The 22,403-nt window shown below is 37.2% G+C and overlaps 4 protein-coding genes across 7 annotated transcripts in view; 1 reads left to right on the top strand and 3 right to left on the bottom strand.

Annotated features, from left to right (window-relative positions):
• Positions 1-22,403, bottom strand: part of LOC130086920 (ladderlectin-like) — a 175,196-nt gene that overhangs the window by 32,749 nt on the left and 120,044 nt on the right. The window contains exon 7 of one of the 2 annotated variants that reach the window (XR_008807269.1): positions 2,442-2,535. The exons of the other annotated variant lie outside the window; for it this stretch is intronic. The gene's annotated coding sequence lies outside the window, so the exon portion shown is untranslated. Of the gene's footprint in view, positions 1-2,441; positions 2,536-22,403 lie in introns of those variants that run through there. 2 annotated transcript variants of the gene reach the window in all.
• LOC130086917 (uncharacterized) overlaps positions 1-22,403 on the top strand; it is a 181,872-nt gene that overhangs the window by 47,507 nt on the left and 111,962 nt on the right. The window lies entirely within an intron of this gene.
• Positions 2,586-22,403, bottom strand: part of LOC130086927 (ladderlectin-like) — a 101,233-nt gene continuing 81,415 nt past the window's right edge. Inside the window, exons 4-6 of the mRNA XM_056253168.1 lie at positions 3,130-3,255; positions 2,847-2,958; positions 2,586-2,653 (exon numbers count right to left, since the gene is read on the bottom strand). Of these exons, the coding sequence (XP_056109143.1) occupies positions 2,586-2,653; positions 2,847-2,958; positions 3,130-3,255 (306 nt within the window). The remainder of the gene's footprint in view (positions 2,654-2,846; positions 2,959-3,129; positions 3,256-22,403) is intronic.
• LOC130086912 (SLAM family member 5-like) overlaps positions 9,140-22,403 on the bottom strand; it is a 69,499-nt gene continuing 56,235 nt past the window's right edge. The window contains exons 1-4 of one of the 2 annotated variants that reach the window (XM_056253141.1): positions 10,799-10,925; positions 9,977-10,297; positions 9,528-9,818; positions 9,140-9,319 (exon numbers count right to left, since the gene is read on the bottom strand). In XM_056253141.1, coding sequence (XP_056109116.1) covers positions 9,192-9,319; positions 9,528-9,818; positions 9,977-10,297; positions 10,799-10,841 — 783 coding nt within the window. In that variant the 5' untranslated portion in view covers positions 10,842-10,925 and the 3' untranslated portion in view covers positions 9,140-9,191. Of the gene's footprint in view, positions 9,320-9,527; positions 9,819-9,976; positions 10,298-10,798; positions 10,926-22,403 lie in introns of those variants that run through there. The other variant, XM_056253142.1, reaches the window with a different exon arrangement.

The raw sequence follows: 22,403 nt of genomic DNA, 5'->3' as shown, positions 1-22,403 counted from the left end.
GACAGCACGCCAAATACGCATGTATTCTATCTGACTTATTTGTAAGTGTGAACTCGTGAAACATTTTAAAAGAGAACAATACATCAACTGCAGAATCCCCCTCGCCATCGCAAGAGTGTTTTGACATCAGAGCAAGGCGGACCGCTCTCGGACACATTTCTGACCGGCATGCATCTCGCGCTGATCACCGGTGATCGGATCTGCTCAAACCAAGGGGGTAATCCATCAGCCGCGTTGTGACACTTCTATATTAGGGCTAAGAAAAATACACTATTTTAGTAATACTTTATTTTACAAATGTGAAGGTGGATAAAGCATTGTAAAATAAGTAAAGGTATGATTTAAGTGATTTCAGGCCCTAGTTGAAGTTCTGTCTTTTGTATGTGGGACTTTTATGTTTGTTGCAGAAACATCCTGTAGTTGGCAAAATGGACTTTTATTTTGATAGGAGGGCACCTTATAGGAGGAAGCCATTTGGGGAGGGGAAGGAAGATATACCTGTTTTGAACCAAAGATATGGGTGCTTTTTTGGCCTTCTCTTTGGGGGACATTTATGGATTAATGACCCATCGAGGTTAAAGAGAAGACTTGGGTTGTTTTTGGTATTTTTGCCTGTGCATCACATTTGGAGGATTATAATCGTTTTTGCTGGATATTTGTGGTTCATTTCTGGGGCGCAAGGACTAAGGATTCATAAACCCGGACAATACTCCTCACACATGGACTATTTGATCAAGGACTTTGGGATAAGTGTTATTTTTCTTGATTTGATTGCTGTGTTATCGATATACTTTGTTGGGTAATATGTTTATGCCTTTCTTTGTCTGATTTCAAGCATTGATACAGTTCTTCCCTTTATTCATTCATGCCTTGTGTGTGCCCTGAACTCTTAAGTGACTACTGGCTTACTTACTTAAGTTGCAAGCCAAGTTTGTTACAGCGTGCCGCCATCTTGTAGCAGAACTTCACTTGCGTTAGTATTCCATTGACTCCCATTCATTTTGGTGTCACTTTAACAGTGAATAACTTTACATCTGAGGCATTTAAAGACTCAATTTATCCATTATTTATTTCTAAAGACACACGATAATGTATAAATGGGTCCATTACCTTCTACGTTATGGCCCCGTAGAAACAGTTTTTGTAAAAATAGGCTAACGATTGCGTCATAACCACTCGACTCTCTGTCGCACAGTACATAAATTACCGTACAGACAGGAGGAGAAGCTTGCAGGCAATCGGGGGGGCGTCAAGGGAGAAGCCCATAGATAACGTACTGGCATTACATTTTAAAATAAATACTATGCAAAATACTCACGCCAAAGAACTCTTTGCTCAAGCTCGCCGTCTCTGCAAGATTTACGTTGGCAGTTTTCACGCACAGCTACTAGAAGATTAACGTCTGTCAGACAGGTTGCTCACGTCCTCAAGCTTAGTCTGAGTCGGTTTGAGTCTACGCGTCAGGAACGGAAGTGCTAAAAAAATCGCTAAAAATGGGCTTCAATTGTCTCAACTGAGTTCCGATGAGATGGCTCTGTCCACTTCTTATACTGTCTATGTCTCAAACAAGCCTAATGTTGGCATGCTGACGGCAATTATTTGGTTCATGAACGAACATGTTTTTGGATGCAAGAATCGATTCACTGATTCACTTGCATGTACTAACTCATATGTTTGCTCACTGAAATCACCCACATTTCGAACATCATAAATTGGCAAAATAATTGTGCAAGTGTAAATTTAACTGATGACCATGTACAAATAAATTGAAGTATTTTATTAAAACTGGTTGAATCAAATAAAAATAGGCCTATCCAAAACCAATTTTCTGCCTTGAAAATACCATTTTGATGCAGATCGCTGAAATTAAATGATTTTCATAGTTTTCAAATTTTGTGATATAGATCTGGGGGCGTCGCTGGACCCTTTTTTAAATTCACACTGTGTCCCAGTAAAATATTGCTGATAAATCCTTCTCTGATATGGGAGATTACTTTCAACTCGAGAATATTTTTTTATGCTCATGTCCTTTGTGTTTTCTATCTGTTTAGAGTCAATCAGAACTAGCAATGCCAGAATAGTGAATGAATCATATTGATCTAATTAAACAGGATTAGAAAATGGTCTGAAATTGTTCATGATTCAGTTTGATTCATTCAAATAGTTCACTCAATCCCTGATTTGTTTGCAGAGGTTTGTCACACCGAAAAAAATATATTTTAAAACACAGAAAACAAAAAAGGCCCTGGATGAGTTCCATATTTGCTTATAATTCAGAAAACAAACATGTTCTTTGCCAATGATGAAGCAAGAGTCCATCTTAAACCCCCCCCCCCCGATGATGCCATCATTCATCATTCTAATAACCATATCCTCAAACCTTGCAACACAATATTATATTTTGAAATACTCGAATTTGTTTGTCCACAATGCACCATTTTCTTTTTCAATGTTTTTATTAATTTGAGTGTTTCATAGAAGTTATGGAAAATAGATTAAAGTTTAGAAGAGATTTGATTTCAGAATAACATTTTTGTAATATTGGAAAAATGTAGTTGAATCATAACAGTGAATCAGGAGGACGGTCATACATCCTTAGCACAGATGTAGGACATTGAGTATGAACAGGGCATGTCGTTCCAGCAACGGTCAGCTGTAAGGTGGAATAATGAAATAAGTTATTCTGATCATTACAGTGATATTGTTAGAATCTAAATAAAATAGATCGTTCAACTTTAGGCACTTTGTGAAATCCCAATGAGTCATTTTATGTTACTGTATGATGTGAAATTGGATTGTAAATTATAACTGAAAGTATTTTTTTTTTAAACAGACTGCATTCTTACAATAAAGGTTGATCTCCAAACAGTCCTCGGGAACACCAATATTGTTAGGTTCTCCAGAGCACCAGTGGGAATACAAAAACACAGTTCCATCACTCCACAACCAGTGTCCATCCTAAAGAGCGAAGAGAGTAAATAAAAGAGTGCACTACTGTTGTCAGACTTCAGGAAGAAGCCAATTAAGTTCAGATTTGAAGTCAAACCATCTTCATTAGAAACTTTGCCTTTAAAGCAGAAATGTTAGTTTAGACAAATAGGTCTCTTTAGGACACACAATTGAACTTACGTGTACAGCATCATGACCACCAATCCAAGAACGTGTGGAAGGAGAAGGCAACAGACTCATCAGGAAATCATGTTCCAGTTTATTACGCACAGATGCGAGATTCGCACCATGACTGTGACAGTTTCTCTAAAGAGACAGAGTTTTTCATTGTCAATACAAAATCAATTATTTTTTAGCATAAAGCAAAGTCTGATTGATTATTTGCTCAGTACAAGTTTTCTGTTTATTTGGAGAAAATAAAGTTCTACTTTAAAAAATAACATTCCCACTTTAAAGTAAGTTTCTTTAACTAATATCACTGAAAAAAAAGATAAGATTTACTTGATAAAACCCTTAACAATTTTTATGTTAATAAGACACATTTTAAGTTAATTTGACTGCTACTGCTCTGTACAAGTGTTATTATCAAGTAACATCTACTTACTATTGGGCTTAGAATTAGTTTGACTTTTAAAGGTGCTCTATGGAACTTTTAGCGGCCTCTAGCGGTGATGTTTCAGATTGCAACCAATTTTTACAAGAGCGCTCGTGCTCAAACTCATAGACAATACCGTCTATTACGCAAATATCTCGGCGAATACTTGACGGCGAACCATCTAGTCGAGCTGAAAAGAACCATATAAGTTCCATCTTTTTTGGTGGTGTTTTCGCGGAGATATTAGCAGAAAACCATCGGGCGCGCTGCAAAATTGCGGACGCCGGTGACGTCACGATCTCAGAAGTAAATCGCTCGTATCTCTGGAACGCAAAGACCCAGAGAGCTCAAATTTGGGGGAGGATGTCCCAGGGGGACCCTTGCCCGAACGCTAGAGTGGCGGGCCTTGGGGACGCCCCCTACCGGATTGCCGTTCGGGAGCGTGCATGCTCGTCACATCCGATGGATTTCGCGCGGTAAATCTGACCCGGAGCCTTCACATAGAAATAGGAATACTGGCCTTCAGAGGTAAAAGCAAAACTCGACAAGTGGATCATTGTAATGTGTGATTACAACCCCTTCACACACAGGCAATAAAAAAAAGGATTCATTTTAGTAGAAAAGTTACATATAGCACCTTTAAATTACCTTTAAATTAAATTAAATTAATTCACTTAACATTTAATTGAAGTACTTAGCCTACATAAATATTACTTAATAATATTTAATTTCACATATAGAATTAAGTACATCTACTTAAACTTTTGTAAATTTAACAAAATTAACTTTATACAATATAACACTGAATTAAACTACAAGTTTACAGTGTATGCTTTACTTAGAAACGTCTAAATAAATAATACAATAGATATTGAATAGACAACATACTGTATCTATATAATAGAAGTAACATGGCACCTGAACACCCCAATACGTGGTACACAATACACAATGCCGTTAACATTCAATAGATCGTTTTTGAGTGATTGTGTCATTTTGAGTAGAAAATTAATCCAGATGTCACAAAATGCCAAGTTACTAAACCTGACAACAAAACTGATGATAAAACGGTGTAAATGCAGCTGGAAAACTTCAAACTTATTAATTATTTAAGTGCATGATGGGAACACCTAATAAAAGTTGCATAGGTTTTACTTCATTTTATATCGTTGATATTTACGCAATTTCTACACGCTTGAATTGAGTACTAATATATAATTGACTTTGTTTTGTCTTGCCTGAACTAACTTTTCCATGTAGAAATTACATTCGTTTTTTTTCTGTAGCATTTTCTTCACCAGAGAATATTTTTTATCAGTTTAAATTAATAATTTGATACAATGCACTTAATGTGTACATACATGTCTTTACATCTGTATTTTAAAAGAACTTGTAGCATCGGAGTCCATATTTGATCCATGTAGCGGGGCATCTTGTGGCAAAACCAACTGCATCCAGTCCATTAGCAATTTTTGTAACATTCACTGCAAAAATTGTTTTCATTTGATGTTTTTTTTATTATGTGCTGAAAATATGTGTACTTTATACACTGTAAACCCCTTATTAATCATGCAGATATTAGTCAATGGAATATTCTACATTTCCAAAATGTCTTTAAATAGCAAGGGTTTTTACAAATAAAGGTCTTGGTTACCTTCTGTATTCCCCATGGAGAAGATAATGCACAGAAGCAGACAACTTTTCAGCATTGCCATGATGAACCTGAAATTAATAAGCAGGAAAAGTGAAATGTCTGCATGCACTCATATGCTGCATACTGCGATCCTCAATGCATTTAAACACAAAGCACAAAAATACTTCAGGTAGAACATTTATTCAGAACTCACTTTGATTTTCAAATGGTTGCCTTCTGAGTCTCAGAGGAAGATTTGGAGAAGCGCCAGAGCCTGTGTAACAACATAAGATTATCATATCTATTGAATGAAGATGGATCATATTTATACACATAATATCAGGCAATAACATCCGGGTGTCCTGAGCAAAGATCAAACTTGATCATTTCTGGTGTATTAGTAATAGATTTATAGCAACAATTAAGAGAGATCAGACGTTCAAATGTATTTTTGTGTCTTGAGTTCCTGTTTGTGTGCGAGTGTACCAGTGTTCAAGGTCTAGTTCTTCACTGAAAAAAATTCTACTTACATTTTTTTTTGCAAGTTTTTGCGCTCATATTTTTAGTAAATGTCACATGTATGGAATTAACTAAGTTAGGTCAAATTAATAAAGAGCATAAATTTACCTTGGCCAGTTAGAGTTTGTGGAGTAATTTCTACTTGCTCATTTGAAGTTTACTTTGCAATACTCTGTTTAAAGTACATTTCACTCTATCTTTGTTTGTAAATTTTACTCAAACAATGTAGCACTGAAATAAGCCATGCTTTTAAAGTGCATGGTTTACTTAAAACATGCAAGTAAAAAACACAGTATAAGACTACATATCTACACAATATAACGAGGCACCCAACCGAACACATAGACTCCAATACTTCATACACAACACACAACACACAACAGTGACAGTGAAAATGACTCATTTATCAGTATACATATAGTTTTTGAGTAAATGGGTCATTTGTCCACCCAAGAGGACGCTTGACCGACATGTAGCACAACCAATCACAGTTCCTTTTGTTCCGTATCATGTTTAGGGAGCGTCACTTTGAGGAAATCAATTCTATATGTCATAAAAGCACAAGTTACTGAACATAACAAGGAAATGATAGATGGCCTAGATATATAGATATCTTAACCCATTTGTGCCCAAATTTTTCTGAATGGTTTCATGCATATAGTCATGTTAATAATGTCCTATGTGAACATGTTCTGCATTTATTTTCCCCGGTTTTTTTTTTTTTTCTTGAAAATCGTATTTGAACGTGCGGCAACTATAGTTGCCGGTGGGCTAATGTGTTGTATGCACCCCCTCAATGACAAATTTGAATAGGTGGAGAACATTTGGCATCTAACTCAAAATAACTGCTTTCAACAGATCAATCTTTATTCATAAACAAATGTATTATGTATAAAAGTCGAAGAACATTTGATGCAAACCCAAAAAAGCTGCATCTAGCTAATAATCTCTTGAATATGAAAACGCGACCGTTTTTTTTTTCAGTACAAAAACTGCTAAACTTTGACGAAAAGTAACTTTTATTGTAATTATTGTGATTTCATAATATGTAGATATGAATCCAAATCCAAAAACTTGTGAAAAGATGTCTTTTAGTTAGACACATAGCAAATAGTGGAGCTCTGCAGCCACCTACTGGTTAAATTGATAATTTTTCGCTTTTAAAACTGTATTTTCCAAAAGATCCCCATGAATGAAATTGAATTTTAAAAAGTGAAGTGTAAAAAGTGAATTTTACATAAAAAGCAGTTTTTTTTTTTTAAATAAAAACCTATTTAAAAAAATATTTATTTATTTATTTATATTTTATACATTTTGTGGATTAAAAATGTCCAAATGTGGAATAAAAACAATAATAAACTGAGTAAAATTACATTTGTTAAAAAAAAAAAAATGTTGCCTGTGATCTCTCTGGAGACCCCAAACAGCCCGACTGTAAACCGCAAACGAACAGCGCACAAGGGTTAAAGTGGTGGAATATAGTGCAGAACAACAGGGCATTGTGTATCAATAAGTTAAATGAAAATAAATAAATCAAAATAGAAAAGAAAAAAATACATCTAAATAAAAAAAATAACAGTGCATTAAGACAATCTCAGTACACTAGATATGTCATTTAAAGGGTTAAGCTATGTTTATGCACTAAACAAGACCAATAACCTTGATTTATTAACCTATTAACACAGTATACCCTATTTCCCCATGATATATGTACTTACAAGGCATTTGCCCACCGCCGCTTGGACTTTTGACTAAGTGTACAAAAAACTATAGATCTCTTGTAAGATTTGTTTTGTTTGGATGATTCTAGAGACCTTCATGATTATGTAGATATATATATGTCAACGAAAAGTACTTATTAGTAACATGAAAATGACCGTTCTTTGGGAGGGTTTGCCTTCGTCATGCTTCCTGGAAGTATGAGGTAGGAAGTTGACAGCCTCACGTGACAGGAAGGACGTGAATACCTTTTTTTCTTTTCTTGAAATCCTTTATTTGGTTGTTTGCTTGCATGTCATTGAGAAATAAAACATGGATAACTCTAAAAAAAATTCTTTAAAAAGGAAAATGACAACTAAACACTGCGGCAACTATAGTTGCCGGTGGGCTTAAATTAATAACTATTCTAAATAACTATTTATTTATACCAAACATTTAATAGCACACCTCTCCATGAAACTCTTTTTTTCACTTTAAGTAAAGTGCTACCATTTTTACTTTTTTACTGGCCAATGACTTTAAGTATAATATAGGCCTATATATTTACCATGACTATATACAGATATACTGTTGCTATAGTAACGAAGGCAACTTTAACCTGCTAGAACATGTGTTACTGTTTAACTAGTCTTGCGTAGCCGTATCCCCCTAACATTTTATCTTATCACTAAGAGTTCTCCTAGATGGCAGTAAAAGTTCTTATTTAAGAGTTTCCTCTTAAAACTTATTCACAAAGCTGCTGAGAGAAACTTTTACTCAGGAATAGAGAGAAGTCTTAAGCTAAGAGAAAGGGCGGGGTTGAGCTTGTAGCTATGGATGTTTTTTAAATATTAATTTGAATATGGCAAAATGATGCCTCAATATTTCTATCACTGACAGAGACTCCTCCCCTATCAGCCAATCACTGTGGTCATAGTTAGTTAGCGTGTTGACATCATGCATAGCAACGAGGAATAGTTCACTTCAAAATTCTCTCATCATTTACTCAAACTAAAGTTGTTTCAAACCTGTATGAATTTCTTTCTTCTGCTGATATTTTGAAGAATGTTGGTAACCAGTTGATGGACCCAATTGACTTGCATAGTAGGGAAACATAAATACTACGGAAGTCAATGGGGTCCATCCCATCCCAAAAACATGAGCCCAGCACTTCCCATAATTAAATAAAGACTTTTGGATGTTTTGTTCATCAATAACTTCATGCATTCAGTTGCTATGTGATAGCTCATCGTGAAAAACTGCGTTAATGATAAACCGGCTGCTTTTCTGACGCAGAAGGTAAAATAATCTTCCAGTCTTCGATCCGGTCTTTAAAGATGTAATATAATGTTTATGATGAATAACTTTGACTCTTTTATTATACCCTTAAATTATCATTTATAGGCCTATGATTCATAGCTGTTTATCAGTTAAAAAAAATAGTAATATTCAGTTTTCTGTCCAATTCTACAGGCATTTATTGGTGAGTTTTACACTTGTGCGGTTGCTGCATACAGTCATAGCCTACAACAAAATGAAAACAGCAACATAACATACATTTAAGAAAAAATGAAAACACTGCAGTTAACAAAGAAATATAAAATGGGTGACGAATGAAATGAAATACTGGCTCACTGGCCCAATACACCAGATTCGAGTAATAAACCCTTTACAATCAAGCTCAGAGTTTAGGATGAAGCATTTCAATACCCTAACTAAACAATTAGACCATGCATAGTTTAAACCGGCAATATGCCTATATGCCACAATATGTATGACATCTGTTCTGTTCTCCTGTTATCCTCTTGTAGATCTGACGTCATTGACCAGAAGAACAACAGCAGCCGCAGAAGCCACGCCCATCAGCGCAGTGACGACCAATCGCAGCACAGCTTCAACAGAATCACAACAGGGGGCGTGGCCTTCTGTAAAGATCTTGTTTTCTGCTCCACACAAGAAAAATAAAGTCAAAACTGTTCAGAAAGACACAAGAACATGATGACATAAGCTCCTTCATTCTTTAAGTCATCCTAAGTTATCAGTCTCGATAAAACTAACAAATTAATTCAGTGAATAAATGCCAGTGAATAAATATCAGCGCTGACATCAACTATTATCATCAGCGCTGTGTACCTGCACATGTGTGACAGAGTGTGTTGATGTCCAGATGTGTGGTCTGGTTGCTGATGGGATTGTTCAGCACACAGCTGTAGGTGTTTTTATCCTGATATTCCACCTCCAGAGGTAGAGAGAGACTGATGCTGAGATCACACACACTGATGCTGGACAATACACTCATTCTTGCGTACCAGGAGAGAGTCGCATCACACACACTCAACACTGATGAACACACCAATGAACATGATGATGATGAAGATGAACAGTTTGAAGAGTCACTGATGATGACAGGAACAGGCAGACGAGCTGAAATATGAATAAATATAAGCAACAATCCTACTTTGCAGTCAATGTGTTTATTGTAATCACAGTTAGTGTTTCTGTGATCTCAAATTATAAAATTTCAGTATATAAAAAAAAGAAATAAGAATATTTGAAGGACAGGACAAATGATCTCTACTCACCATAGACAAACACATTGAATGTTTTTGATGTCAGTTTCGCTCCCCTTATCTCTAGTCTATAAACTCCAGTATGTTCAGTTGTGGTGTGTGTGATGGTCAGAGATCCAGTTTGATCGTCCAGTTTCAGTCTGTCTCTGAATCTCCCATCAGGAACATCATCAGATGTGGAGAAGATTCGGTTCTCTTTGTTGATTTTGGCTATCAGAGTGTTTTCAGCTCCATATTTCCACAGTATCTCGTCGTCTTCAGGTATTTCAGTAACATCAGTGTTTAGAGTAACAGAATCTCCCTCCATCACTGACACTGAATCACCAAACACACCTGATGAACATGAAGATTTTACACAGATTAAGGCTCCTGATGTTAATAAAGCCTGAATTCAGATGTCGTTTGTAACCCTTAAATGTGAATTAAAGAACAGCAGCAAAAACACAAAATAAAATTAAAGGTGATATACATTGATGTGTGTGAACCAATTATTTGATCTTCACGGTTTTGTGTCTGCTTGTACATTAAAATAAATGTGTGAAGTTGTACATCCAAGCTGTAATAAATAAGTATAATTCTGCCACTCACTTTCAATACATTTATATAATATTAAACATAATGAGCAGGATCTGCGGTTTTTGAACCTGTCATATTTTTCTCTTGTGGTTTAAAACAGATCTCACAAAACACAATAATAATTTAGTTTGAGCATCTTTTATCTGGAAAATCCCCTGTCTGATTAAAAAAATGGCTCTATATTAAATCTCTATAAATAGTATGTATTTAAACTAAAGCAAGAACTGAAGTGTTCAAATGAATATGATTAAAACTCACCGGCCAGACGGGACACACAGAACAACACACACATGTGAAGCATTCTCAGATAACAGCTCTATATATGAACACTTCAGAGACAGATAGATAGTGAACTAACAGGACAGTGTTAAACGGTGAGAGAGTGTTTCTGCGTCTGATTCCTCCACCAATAATATTTCAACACCTCATTCTCTCTCTCACTTCACACGCACTGCTACTCTTGCTCTGGTTATTAATATTCCTCTGTATTAGTATTTCACTGTTGTAGATGGCGGACCGGACACAGTAACTTTCAAGCTTTTGTTTGCTTGTTTTGTGAGCAGCCATAATATTCTATTGTAGGCCTATAATTGATATTTTGATATAAAAAATATGTGATGGTCTTAGGATGGTCACTTATGGTTACTAACTAACACTAACTTTGTTTTCCTCAGTCGATCACACTCACACACACACACACACAAACCACATGTGTGAATATAGACACACTGAGGATGCAGAAGCTGTTTATTTTCATCAACACATCAAACCGCATCTCTGTACAGAAGTCAGTAGAGGTTTACTTTGAGCTGCTCGAGTCTGAGCAGTGAATCACACTCATGTACGGCCTGTGCTTCTTGTTTTTGCTGTATTATAATGTTTTTTTTTTAAATAGATATGTTTTTTAAAGATTTATTAAAATACTCATTAGATCACATTCATTGATTAACAACTTAAATCCACAGGCAGATTAATACAAAAAAACACACTGTTCTGTCATTTCTTCGCCATAATAAAAAAAAAAAAATCATTTTTATTGAAATCACAGTGCAGAATATTTACTGTTATATTCTTTACAGAACAGATCAATCAAAATAAAAAGATTATATATATATATTACAAACACTTGTAAAATTCTGTGATTATTTATTTATTTACTTTGTAACATTTTGATTCTGACATGTCTGTAAAAACACAAGTCCTTCCAGAAGAACTGAACTTCATGCTGACTGCACTAGTCCTGTAGGAGGCGCTAAACTCCTTCTGTCAGAGAACACACAAACAGAAGAAGAAGAAGAAGTGTTGCTAAATACTCACGCATGCTGCATCGCTTACTTGCTAGGCTAGTAAGTGAAAGTAGTAAAAGGAAAGCAACACACATTTTTCCTTTTCTTCTTCTTCTTTTTTTTTTAGCAACACACACACACACACACACACACACACACACACACACACACACACACACACACACACACACACACACACACACACACACACACACACACACACACACACACACACACACACACACACACACACACACACACACACACACACCTTTGCTTCCTTTCCTGTTTTAGCTCCTCCTGTCAAGAATGAGAGGAAAAACACACAGAGTGTTTTTATCTGAATCGATTTCAATTGCTCTTTTTGTAAATGTGAAAGAAAGTCTATTGTGCATTTTTTTAATGTCCCTGTGGTTGACACCAGACCCTTCTCAGTCGTAACAGAGAGTGGGTCTGGGGAAGGTTCATTCACAGCCCATTTCCAAAGGGACGCTTCACCAACAGATGTCGCTCAAGTCCCTCTGGGCGCAATTATAGACCTTAAACCAATCAATCAGATCGATCGTCAGCGTGTAAATCCCGTCTCAACGTTTGTGATTGGTGCCTCGATTTGAAAAAAATTGGAAATGGGCTTGAATGGGCTCTTGGCCAGACTGACTTGCAGAGCAAAATTAGATTTTTACAAAGCATTTGATGCTGTTGAGCATCCTTTTATTTTGAAAAACTTGCATCATTTTGGTTTTGGAGTAACATTTATAAATTGAATTGAAATGTTATATAATGGAATCAATAGCTCTGTAGCTCTAGGGCATTGAACCGGCTCAAGATTTCCAATTAAAAGAGGGATTCGTCAGGGATGTGGTAGCTCTCCATTATTATCTATAATGGTTGCAGAGTTATTATCTTTATTGATTAAAAATAATGGAACTGAAGGTCTTACAGTGTTGGATAGACACATCATTATAAGTCAGTTTGCTGATGATACAACATTGTTTCTAAAAAAATTAATATCAAATTCCACTAGCTTTACAGTCTATTAACCAGTTTTCTAAAGCTTCGGGGCTACATTTAAACCTAAACAAATGTGTAATGTTAACATTGCATGAGTTTCCTTTGCAGTCATTACAAATGAAAAGGGAAGTTAAATATTTGGGGATTATTAATTCTAAAGATAAAGATGTTATGGAGAATAAAAATGTGTTGAATAACATAGATAAATCTAAGTCCATACTAAATAGATGGCTATAGAGGAAACTTATCATATTTGGAAGGGTTCTTTTATCTAAAATGGATAGTTTGTCCAGACTCATCTATCCAGCTTTCTACTTGCCCATATTGACACGAATTATTAAATTAATGAATAAGGTGAATTTTAAAGGTGCCCTAGAATGTTTTTTTTTATTATTTTATAATGTTTCCTGGGTTACCCTTATAATGTTAGTATGTTTTTTTCGATAAAAAAATAATCATAATTTAGAAATAAATGGCATTTTTCCTAGCCTGCTTTTAGCCTCTGATTTGAGAGAAGGGTCTTGCTGCAGACTTGCACTCTCAGACTTGCACTCTCAGACTTGCACGCTCAGACTTGCACGCTCAGACACGAGAACTTCCGCTGCAAGTGACGTCACTTGCAGTCGACACCTGCTCTCCGCTACCGGGTGTGGCGTCACTTGCAATCCCTTGTTCTCCGTGTTATTTCACAGAGTCGATTGATGCCAGATTTGAAGATAGCCAGCAAGTGGTGTTTGGATCAATCTAGTGCACTGTATGGTTCTGTTCATTTGCCCAAAGTAGTGTGTATGGAGGAACAAGACGTTGCGGAAGCCATTGAGAGATTAGAGAAGGCTGAGTTTCCACAGGACAGAATCGATGCTCTGGAACCCTTTTGCTTCATCTTTACTGTAATGAATGACATGCAAATGTTTCTTGAACATGTAGTCGATGTCATGAAATTAAAGGTAAACTGTCGAACTACACTAGAGCAAAGTGAATAATGTGCTAATGTGTTTTTATATATGTTGTATATTGTCTATTTGTACCTTGTATTTGTCTGTTTTGCACATTAACTGTGTGTAATAACTGTACATTGACATTTACAATAATAATAAAAAAAAATGCATCATCTTGATGTTTTTCATCTACAAACTGTTCCCACAAAGTTGGGAGCAGGAAATTGTCCAAAATGTCTTGAAAATAATTTTAAAAATTAAATATAAAATAATAGTAAAAATAATTTCTTTCTTTCTCAAAACTGAGTTTTGATTTCTAAGTGATCAATTTATGTACAAGTGTTTTCCCACATGATTATTGGCTGTAGGTCATCAGTAAATTAATGTGGCATTTAAATGCCAGTGTTTCCCAAATGAAACACAAGAGCTGTTCGTTTTGAATTCCACTTGTAGTGTTTTAGCAATTTGAAAAAAAAAAACTGTCAACAAAATGACAAATGACACCTTAACACGACAAAAATGAGCGTGTCTACGCGTTCAAAAGAAACACGTAAAAAATTGCCGCGGACAAACACTGCGTGTTGACGCGGTCAAATTTCACGCGTTTCGTTTAAAGACTATTGGCTCCGATCGCGTTCCGTAGAGAGCAGGCGTCGATTGCAAGTGACGTCACTTGCAGAGGAAGCGCTCGTGTCTGAGCGTGCAAGTCCGAGAGTGCAAGTGACGTCACTTGTCTGCAGCCAGACGCTATTGTGATTTGAACACTCTGTTTGAAGGGGCGTGTCTGCTGTGGGATTCAGTGTAACCGCGGCCACTGCTGTGATTGGCTGACATGCTTGCATATGAAATAGCAACGCATTACATGTGAAACTCTCTCCCGAATACTTTTACTACTGCTATTATACGTTTTTACTATAACAGCTATCGAGATTAACGAATCGTGAGATGTTTTTAAAGTATTTAGATCTATTCCCATCACATAAAATGTTGCCGTGATGAGCATTGAGCAGATGACAGTGTGTTGATCGCGAGAATGAAGATCTTATCATTGCAAAGCAGTTTCTGCACTCTCTAATGCTTTCACCAATGCAAACACGATGATGTAAATACAGTAAGAGCTTCGTTGTGCAGTGTAACGTGCGTCATTGATTTCATAACGAGTTTGGCAAGTGTCCAGATAAACTCGCGCTGTGTGGAAAGATTGTTCTTTGATCGCTTTCTGTATATAATTTGTTCACAATTTAAATACGATTATTTTCATCCTACTAAAAGAAACGATGTGAAGCTGATATTTTAGTCACTGGCTTGACTTACTGATGCATAAACAGTATTGAACGATTTTGAGAGAAAGATTACCTGTCTGAACTTGAACAATTACACATCAGAAAGTGTTGCTTGGTAGCTCGATCCGAGGCCAGCTCTGTATTGGCCCAAGTTGAGGAAACAGTCGGTGAAATGTTTGGAAATTTCCAGAGAAAATAAAATTAACCCATTGTTTCTTCAGAGGCTCAGATGAAGGAACTAAAAAATACTTTTGTGTTCATGTGCACATCCACACTGAGCAACTGCCATGCTTCGGCTGCGCAGTTCCGCCTGGCATTGAGGGCTGGCATTATGCAAATATTTGGAGGCGTACATATTAATGATCCCGACTATTGCGTCACAGTCGGTATTGTGTGGAGAACCGACCGTTTTTCAGGGGTGTTTTTCATAAACGTGAATTAAATGAGAACGCGAAAACAGTCCAGTTTGAGATTCACTCTATGTCATGTCCATGCACTGAACTCTTGTTATTTGACTATACCAAGGTAAATTCAATTTTGAATTATATATAGGTCACCTTTAAATTTATTTGGAGATAAATGTCAGTAAATGTCTACTTTTAATAAATGTCAGGACATCAGAAAGGATGATATGATAAAACATGAAGACGGTGGTGTAGCGACTCTGACAGGGTATCCGGCAGATGTGTCTAAATTAGCGAATCCCGATTTGCAAACAAAGGTCAGTTCTTCGTGAATAAACAAAGAGGCATTCTGTATACAAACCTCTTCGGGCATGTTGACCAGCAGGGGTGCCACTATGGCTGGAGTCTCCCTAGCACATGACACATTTGGAACAAGCCAGCGTTGTCTTCAACAAATGGTCAACCATTCAAACCTCGCCGTCTCACGGGACACGCATCCTGACCCCCCCCCCCCCCCCCCCCCCCCCCCCCAAAAAAAAGGGGGAAGAGTCCACAAAGCTGCCTGAACGCTGAAGGACAATCACACATTAATGCACACACACACTAGCCTGGCTAACGCCAGACCCAATCTCTTTGAGAATTGGGTCTGGGAACCACATGTTCATTTTCTCGTATTTGAGGCGTGGTTTACGAATGCCCAGAGCCGTTTATTGGGTGCTAAGAATGTCTATCAAATGCGCCTGTACGTAGCTTATAGCCAATCGTTTCGATTATACAAGATGACGTATGTAGAGCGACAGAAATTAGACGAGGGAGCATAGCGAGGGAGACGACGATGGCCGATGGGTCAGAGATTTATGTGTAGCCTACACGATGGCGTGTATCTAACGGCCGTTTCACACCGCATGCGTGAGCGGCGCGTATTTTTTCGGCGTGCATGTTAAGCAATGAGTGCATTCACACCGGGAGCAGCGCGTGAGCGTCGAGCAGGAGCGGCGCGTGAGCAGCAGTGAAGCGGGGGTTTCGAATCTGTTTTTTGCTGCATTGCTCACGCTAAATTAAAGTGAAAGCACACTTTTGATGGACAAAAATAAATGTGATTTCACACAAAAATTGCCCAAAATGCACAGAATTGTGCATCTGTGCAATCTGTGCAAGAATTGCACAGAAACTCACTCATGTCTAGTGAGTTTTAACAAGAACTTGAGTAGGCAAATAAAAGAAAATAAAGACTCTAAAATATTTATAGAAGATTTACCCGGTAAAAACTTGTTTTTAATTATTCAGTTTGGGTGAAAGTTGTGTATTATATAAATAAAAAAACCTAAAGTAAACTAGCCAGAAAATATTATATATAAACGTTCTTTTAGTTCATGTAACGTTAACACACAGACAGCTACAGGCTAGCACAACCCAAATCAAACCCGAGTGTGTGGTTTAGTTGTGTGTTTTGTTTTTTATCCGCGGAGTTGCGGTCTTGTAAACATCGAAAGTATGACTGAAACTAATAGATTGGAGACATTTTCTGGGTTGTTTTGTTGTATTACATTTAACTTATATGCGAATGTTGTACACCTCCCCATTACACACTTTCAAGACTATCAATGTTATAAAATGACCAACTTCTAAAAACAAATGTATAGTTGTTTTTGTAAAGAATTGCTCGCTTATATATAATGCCGAAGTCATATTTCAATGTCTTTGGAAAACAAGAAAAAACACAACATGACTTAAGCAATTATGCTATGAGGCTAACTATATGTAGCTTTGGAGCCGCTGCTGTGACACTGTACAAACGCTTCCAGTGTGAATACTCTCGCGCGTCTGCAGCTGCAGTTACGCTGACGCGCTGCTCAAATGCCGCTCACGCTTGCGGTGTGAAACCTATATGTGAAACGGCCGTAAGGCTGCATCGAAAGGTAACTTCGCGTCTACTGCCATGTTTGATCCATAGGTATAAACAAACTGCTTCGGTGTGTCGCATAGACGCGTCATCGTCTTGCTGCTCCCTCCCCGTTCTGTGATTGGTTCCCTAAATGAGGCGAAAAATCTGGCCATGGTATCCAGACTGCCTTTCAGCGTGAATTGAATCGCGCTGCGGTAAGGCAGTATGGGGAAACCCAGGCTACACACACACACAAATGTCCTATAATGTGTATATAATGTATATAACACAGAATTGTATCCAACCTTCCTGTACGTGTGACAAGTGGTATGTGAAAGTATAGTTCCTAACTCATTATTTTATTTACAATAGTCTGTTATATTAATGTTTATATATAATTAGTATTATTAAGTTTTGTCACCGTTTAACACTAGACCACGAGTAATTATTAAGAAGTGGAATGCAGATAATGCTGATCCCTGTCTGTGTGGGTTGATTATTCGTCGATGTGTTGGTAATGCCTCGGGGTTTCAGTAGGGGGATCGCGCGCGCTTCTCTTCCTCATTACAGACGAGTGAAGGCGAGAGCTGCGTGTGTGTGTGTGTTCTTCAACCTTCTCCCGTTCTTTTTCCCTTTTTAAGGGTACAACATACGCATGCATATCTTATTAGCTTTGCTTTATAATAGAAGTGTGGTTTGCTAGTGTATAGCTCTGAAGTCTAAGAGTTTATCAAAAGAATGTTCCAACACATTAACACACAAACATCAACCATGGAACTTTTCAGAGAAAAGTACCTCTAAATGTTTTAAATGTATTCATTTTTGTGCTTAGATGTCGTCACATGCCATACTGGAGGTACTGACAATTTGATTGCGTGTTAAGCAAACTTTAAAATGCTTGTAATTCTGCATATGAATGTAACTTTATGTTCTTCTACCTTTACCTGCCATTTTTGGTAGCTGTTTGACCGCCTTGTTTTGACTGAACCAGTCATACATAGGATATTACTGTAAAATCTAGTGTCCGGTTTGTACAATCTTTCTGGGTAGGAATGACAAAATGTTATACCATCATAAATGATCCTGACAAGACAAAGAGGAATCTTCCGCGGGCATTTTTCTCCCAGCTGATTGGTGCCTTCATGCCAGAAGGGGCGTGAACCTAAGTGTCCTTAAAGAGACGCGCCGAGCTTCCCTTCATGCTGCTGCTTCTGAAACCTTCCTGAAAACTCTCTGCCTAAACTCCCTGGCTCTTCCTGCTCTTCGATGCTTCATCATGTGACTCCTCGTGCTTTTGGACCTCGCCTTAGTGTGATGATCCATCGTTTCTCTTTTTGTTTTCTTCAAGTTTATTTTATCTTTTTCGAAGTCTCCTCTGTTCATGTCTTCTCGCGAAGAAAATGAACACAGCCAGACTGGCAAGCTTCACCTACAAGGACATTCAAACACGCCGCGCTCGCTGGACGAACCCGAACGCTCGGCATCCACATGACCGAGAGAGACACACGCCTGCTTCACATCAGTCAGCCGCAAAAGAGCTTTACCTGTGCAAGTACCCGTTTTACTATGCTTATTTAAGATCTGTTGATTCTTGTTGTCTCAAAAGGTTCTGTGTCTGGGATGAATTTTGCCAAACAAGAAGATCTCTCTCTCTCTCTCTCTCTCTCTCTCTCTCTCTCTCTCTCTCTCTCTCTCTCTCTCGCTCTCGCTCTCTCTCTCTCTCACAACCTCTCTCTCTCTCTCACTCCTGTTTGTTATTCGTCTGTCTAATTAGTTTTACTGTTTACTGTACACACATGTATCCCGTGTTTAAATGTAGAATTCTGTATCCGTAGTTTCAATTATTAAAACCATATTCTTGATTGCTTTCTGTCTAAGAGCTTATATTACGAGTCAATTAAATGATGATCCTTATAGCTACAAAGCTTTACAAGTTGTTACTATTTCAGTAACCTAAATTTTATAAACACGAGAAAATTAATGTTCACGGCCGGAACATTGATATTTCTTGGAGTTTATAAAAAGGGATAACTTCGTTGAGAAGTTGGTAAGTTAATCTTACGGCTGTTTGCTGGACAAACCGATTGTTTGATAACTAAATTAATTCCCTTAAAGTTATCTCATATAATCGATCTGTAATGAGACCATTGATATATGAATAAGGAATTATAATTCGTTATGATTTACCATTCAGATATACGATCGATCTATTTTCAATTTCAATAATTTAATTGTAACATGCAAGATATTAATCATATTCATGATTAATTATTAAAATTCCCTATAAATAATTTGAGCTAATTAAGGCAAATCTCGATGTGGCTACAGTGGGGTGAATGCGATCGATTTTGACATTATGAATGGTGTTTTGAAATTGAAATGGTTAAAATCCTTCATTCAATAGCCACTCCTTTTGGTTTATTGTCCCCAATGCTATCTTTAAAGTCCCACTCCGATCATATTTTGAGCTATTTTTAAACATTCCCAGTGGTCTTTAAATTATGATTATGCCATTTTTAGCCCAAATCACAAAACCTGTGCCGTTTTCTGGGACTTTGCTTCAGCAGAGCGGCAGTAGCTCATTAGCAATTTGCCTCTGCGTTGTGGGCGGAGCCGTTGGCACGGAGACGACCCTCCCCCTGCCCGTTGCTGAGAGCTCTGTCTCTCCCGCTAGCTTACACCCCATACCGGTGGGGCAACAGTATTATATACACGTTAATTATTATTATCCGAAGTTAATCAAAGTTATCACCGATCACCGATCACTATTTCACTCCAAGACGTCGCGTGTGGAGACGCCCAGTGGAGTTACTACGTCACAACTCCAGTCTATTTTAGCCTGCATTTTAGCGTCTGCTACTGATTCACAGCCATTTGAATGTAGAAATACTCAGAAATACAACTTTGAGCTGATTTTTCTCAAGATATGTCCTCTAACATCAGAAAAATGCCACAAGAACATGTTAACACCTAGAAAAACATTGTTTTCATCGGAGTGGGTCTTTAACAAACTGGGGGAATAAACTTTTTGTTATGTTGTGACTTTGAGTGCACCTCATTACCAGTTAAACTTTCAGCCTTCCATCAGCAAGTGCTGCTCTAGTGGAAACTATTGTTCAAACATAACTTCACGCCTCGCAACACTCCAATAGATATATAAAGTTTGGCAGAAAATCTGTATATCTTGAGGAATGGAAATCTAAGGGGTTTTGGGCTATTGCCCATTTCTTGGATGATAATGGAAATTTGTTATAGAGAGTTTTGTGAGAAATTCCAAGTGCACCGTTAATATTTTTAATAGAATGATTAGAGCCATACCAATTCCTTTAAGATTAATGGTTAAAGAAGACATGTTGTACTCCCAAATCTCCCCTTTGAGATGAGGAGGAACAGGAGATTCACATCATTGATGTTCAGCCGATAAGTCTGCAGAAACTGTGTGATGATATCATGACAATATGAACCAAAATCTCTAAAGAATGTTTACAGAAACTTGTTGAATATGTGCCATGAAGATTTGAGGCTTTTCTGAAGGCAGGAGGGGGACAGACCCGATGCTACAAGGTGAATAGCAGCCGGAGTCAAATTTTGGACACCAGATGGCCCTAGTTAATAGTGGGATGTCATGTTTTATTTGATGAAATTTAAGGGTCATGATCTGTTAACCAACTGCAAATGAAAAAAAAAAATGAAATTAGTCAAGTTGTTGAAAAATTATTTTGATTCCATTTAATTTTCACACTTGTTTTTTTTTCTTCTGAATATTAGCACATTTCTTACACTTAATTGTAACATAGGAGCATTCATTTGTTGCTAGTTAGTTAGCTCCCTAAACTAAAAATAAAGAAATTAGCAACCATCAGTCATTTGTATACATAAATAACATAAATATTTCAACAGTATGCTACATATGTACTGTTCACTTATGCATTATTAAAATGACAGTTAAATATTGACAGAAAAGCAGGATATGATCTTTAAAGGGAGAGACATCCAGAAAAGCTTGATAACTTTTATATATCAAATCTTGACTGCTTGATTTTTTTTTTTGTCGGAAAATGTATCTATATTATCAGCCAGCTTCTTATAAGCTGTATATAAGCATGTACAACATTATTTACATTCAGTATTCTCATGTAGAGCAAAAATAACTGCTTGATTGCTTGTATCGTCACAAAATATAAACGATATTATCGTCCAGCTCTTATCTGATAAATGTGACTATACTATATTTTCTGTAAAGCTGCATTTAATCAATGTGTATTGTAAAAAGCGATAAACATTCAATTTGACTTGAACTGGCTATACAATACTGTATTTCATCACACACAGAGTCTTTTATCTGTTAGATTCAGTGTTTAATAATAAAGTCTGTTTTATTAAAGCTAAAGTCAGACTGTGAGTCTTCATATGAGCAGGAATGGAAAGACAGCCCTTCAAACACACAGTAATGAACGACACCTCAGTGTGTGTGTGTGTGTGTGTGTGTCAAACATCGACCACAAACATCCAGCAGAAGCTCGTGCAGAGCCAGCAACAAATCACACCACTTTTCTGAGCAGAGGAAGCCGAACACAGCAGGCGTTCATTTAACACACAGATTCAAATATTTCTGAAATGAGGAGGCAACATGTATTTGTCAGGTTGAGTGCAGGTAGCTGAAGACGAGGACAGAAGGTTCTGCAGTATAGTTGATTTATTTACAAAACTTCACTTCAGGAACAAAATAACAAACTCCAGAACTTCAGTAATACAAACACAACACACACAACCATACACGGACGTCGACCAACCAACACTGAGGGAAAACACAGGGCTTAAATGAACAGGGACTAATGGGATAATTAACTGAACACAGGTGAAGAAACTGAACACAAACGAGGAGCGGGAAAAACTAACAGGACTAAACCAAAATCACAAAGACAGGGGGAAACAAGATTACAAAACAGAACTTAGGCCATGTTTACACGGAAACGGTCTGAAGAGAAAACGCAAAAGTGGCGTTGCGTTATCACTTTTTATTCTGCGTTTAGATGAGCGTTATGGTTGGGAAATC

This window comes from Rhinichthys klamathensis, unplaced genomic scaffold (assembly GCF_029890125.1).
Source record: "Rhinichthys klamathensis goyatoka isolate OS25496 unplaced genomic scaffold, OSU_Roscu_1.1 h1tg000103l_1, whole genome shotgun sequence".
Classification (NCBI taxonomy): domain Eukaryota; kingdom Metazoa; phylum Chordata; class Actinopteri; order Cypriniformes; family Leuciscidae; genus Rhinichthys; species Rhinichthys klamathensis.
This window is presented reverse-complemented; position numbering and strand designations above follow the sequence as displayed.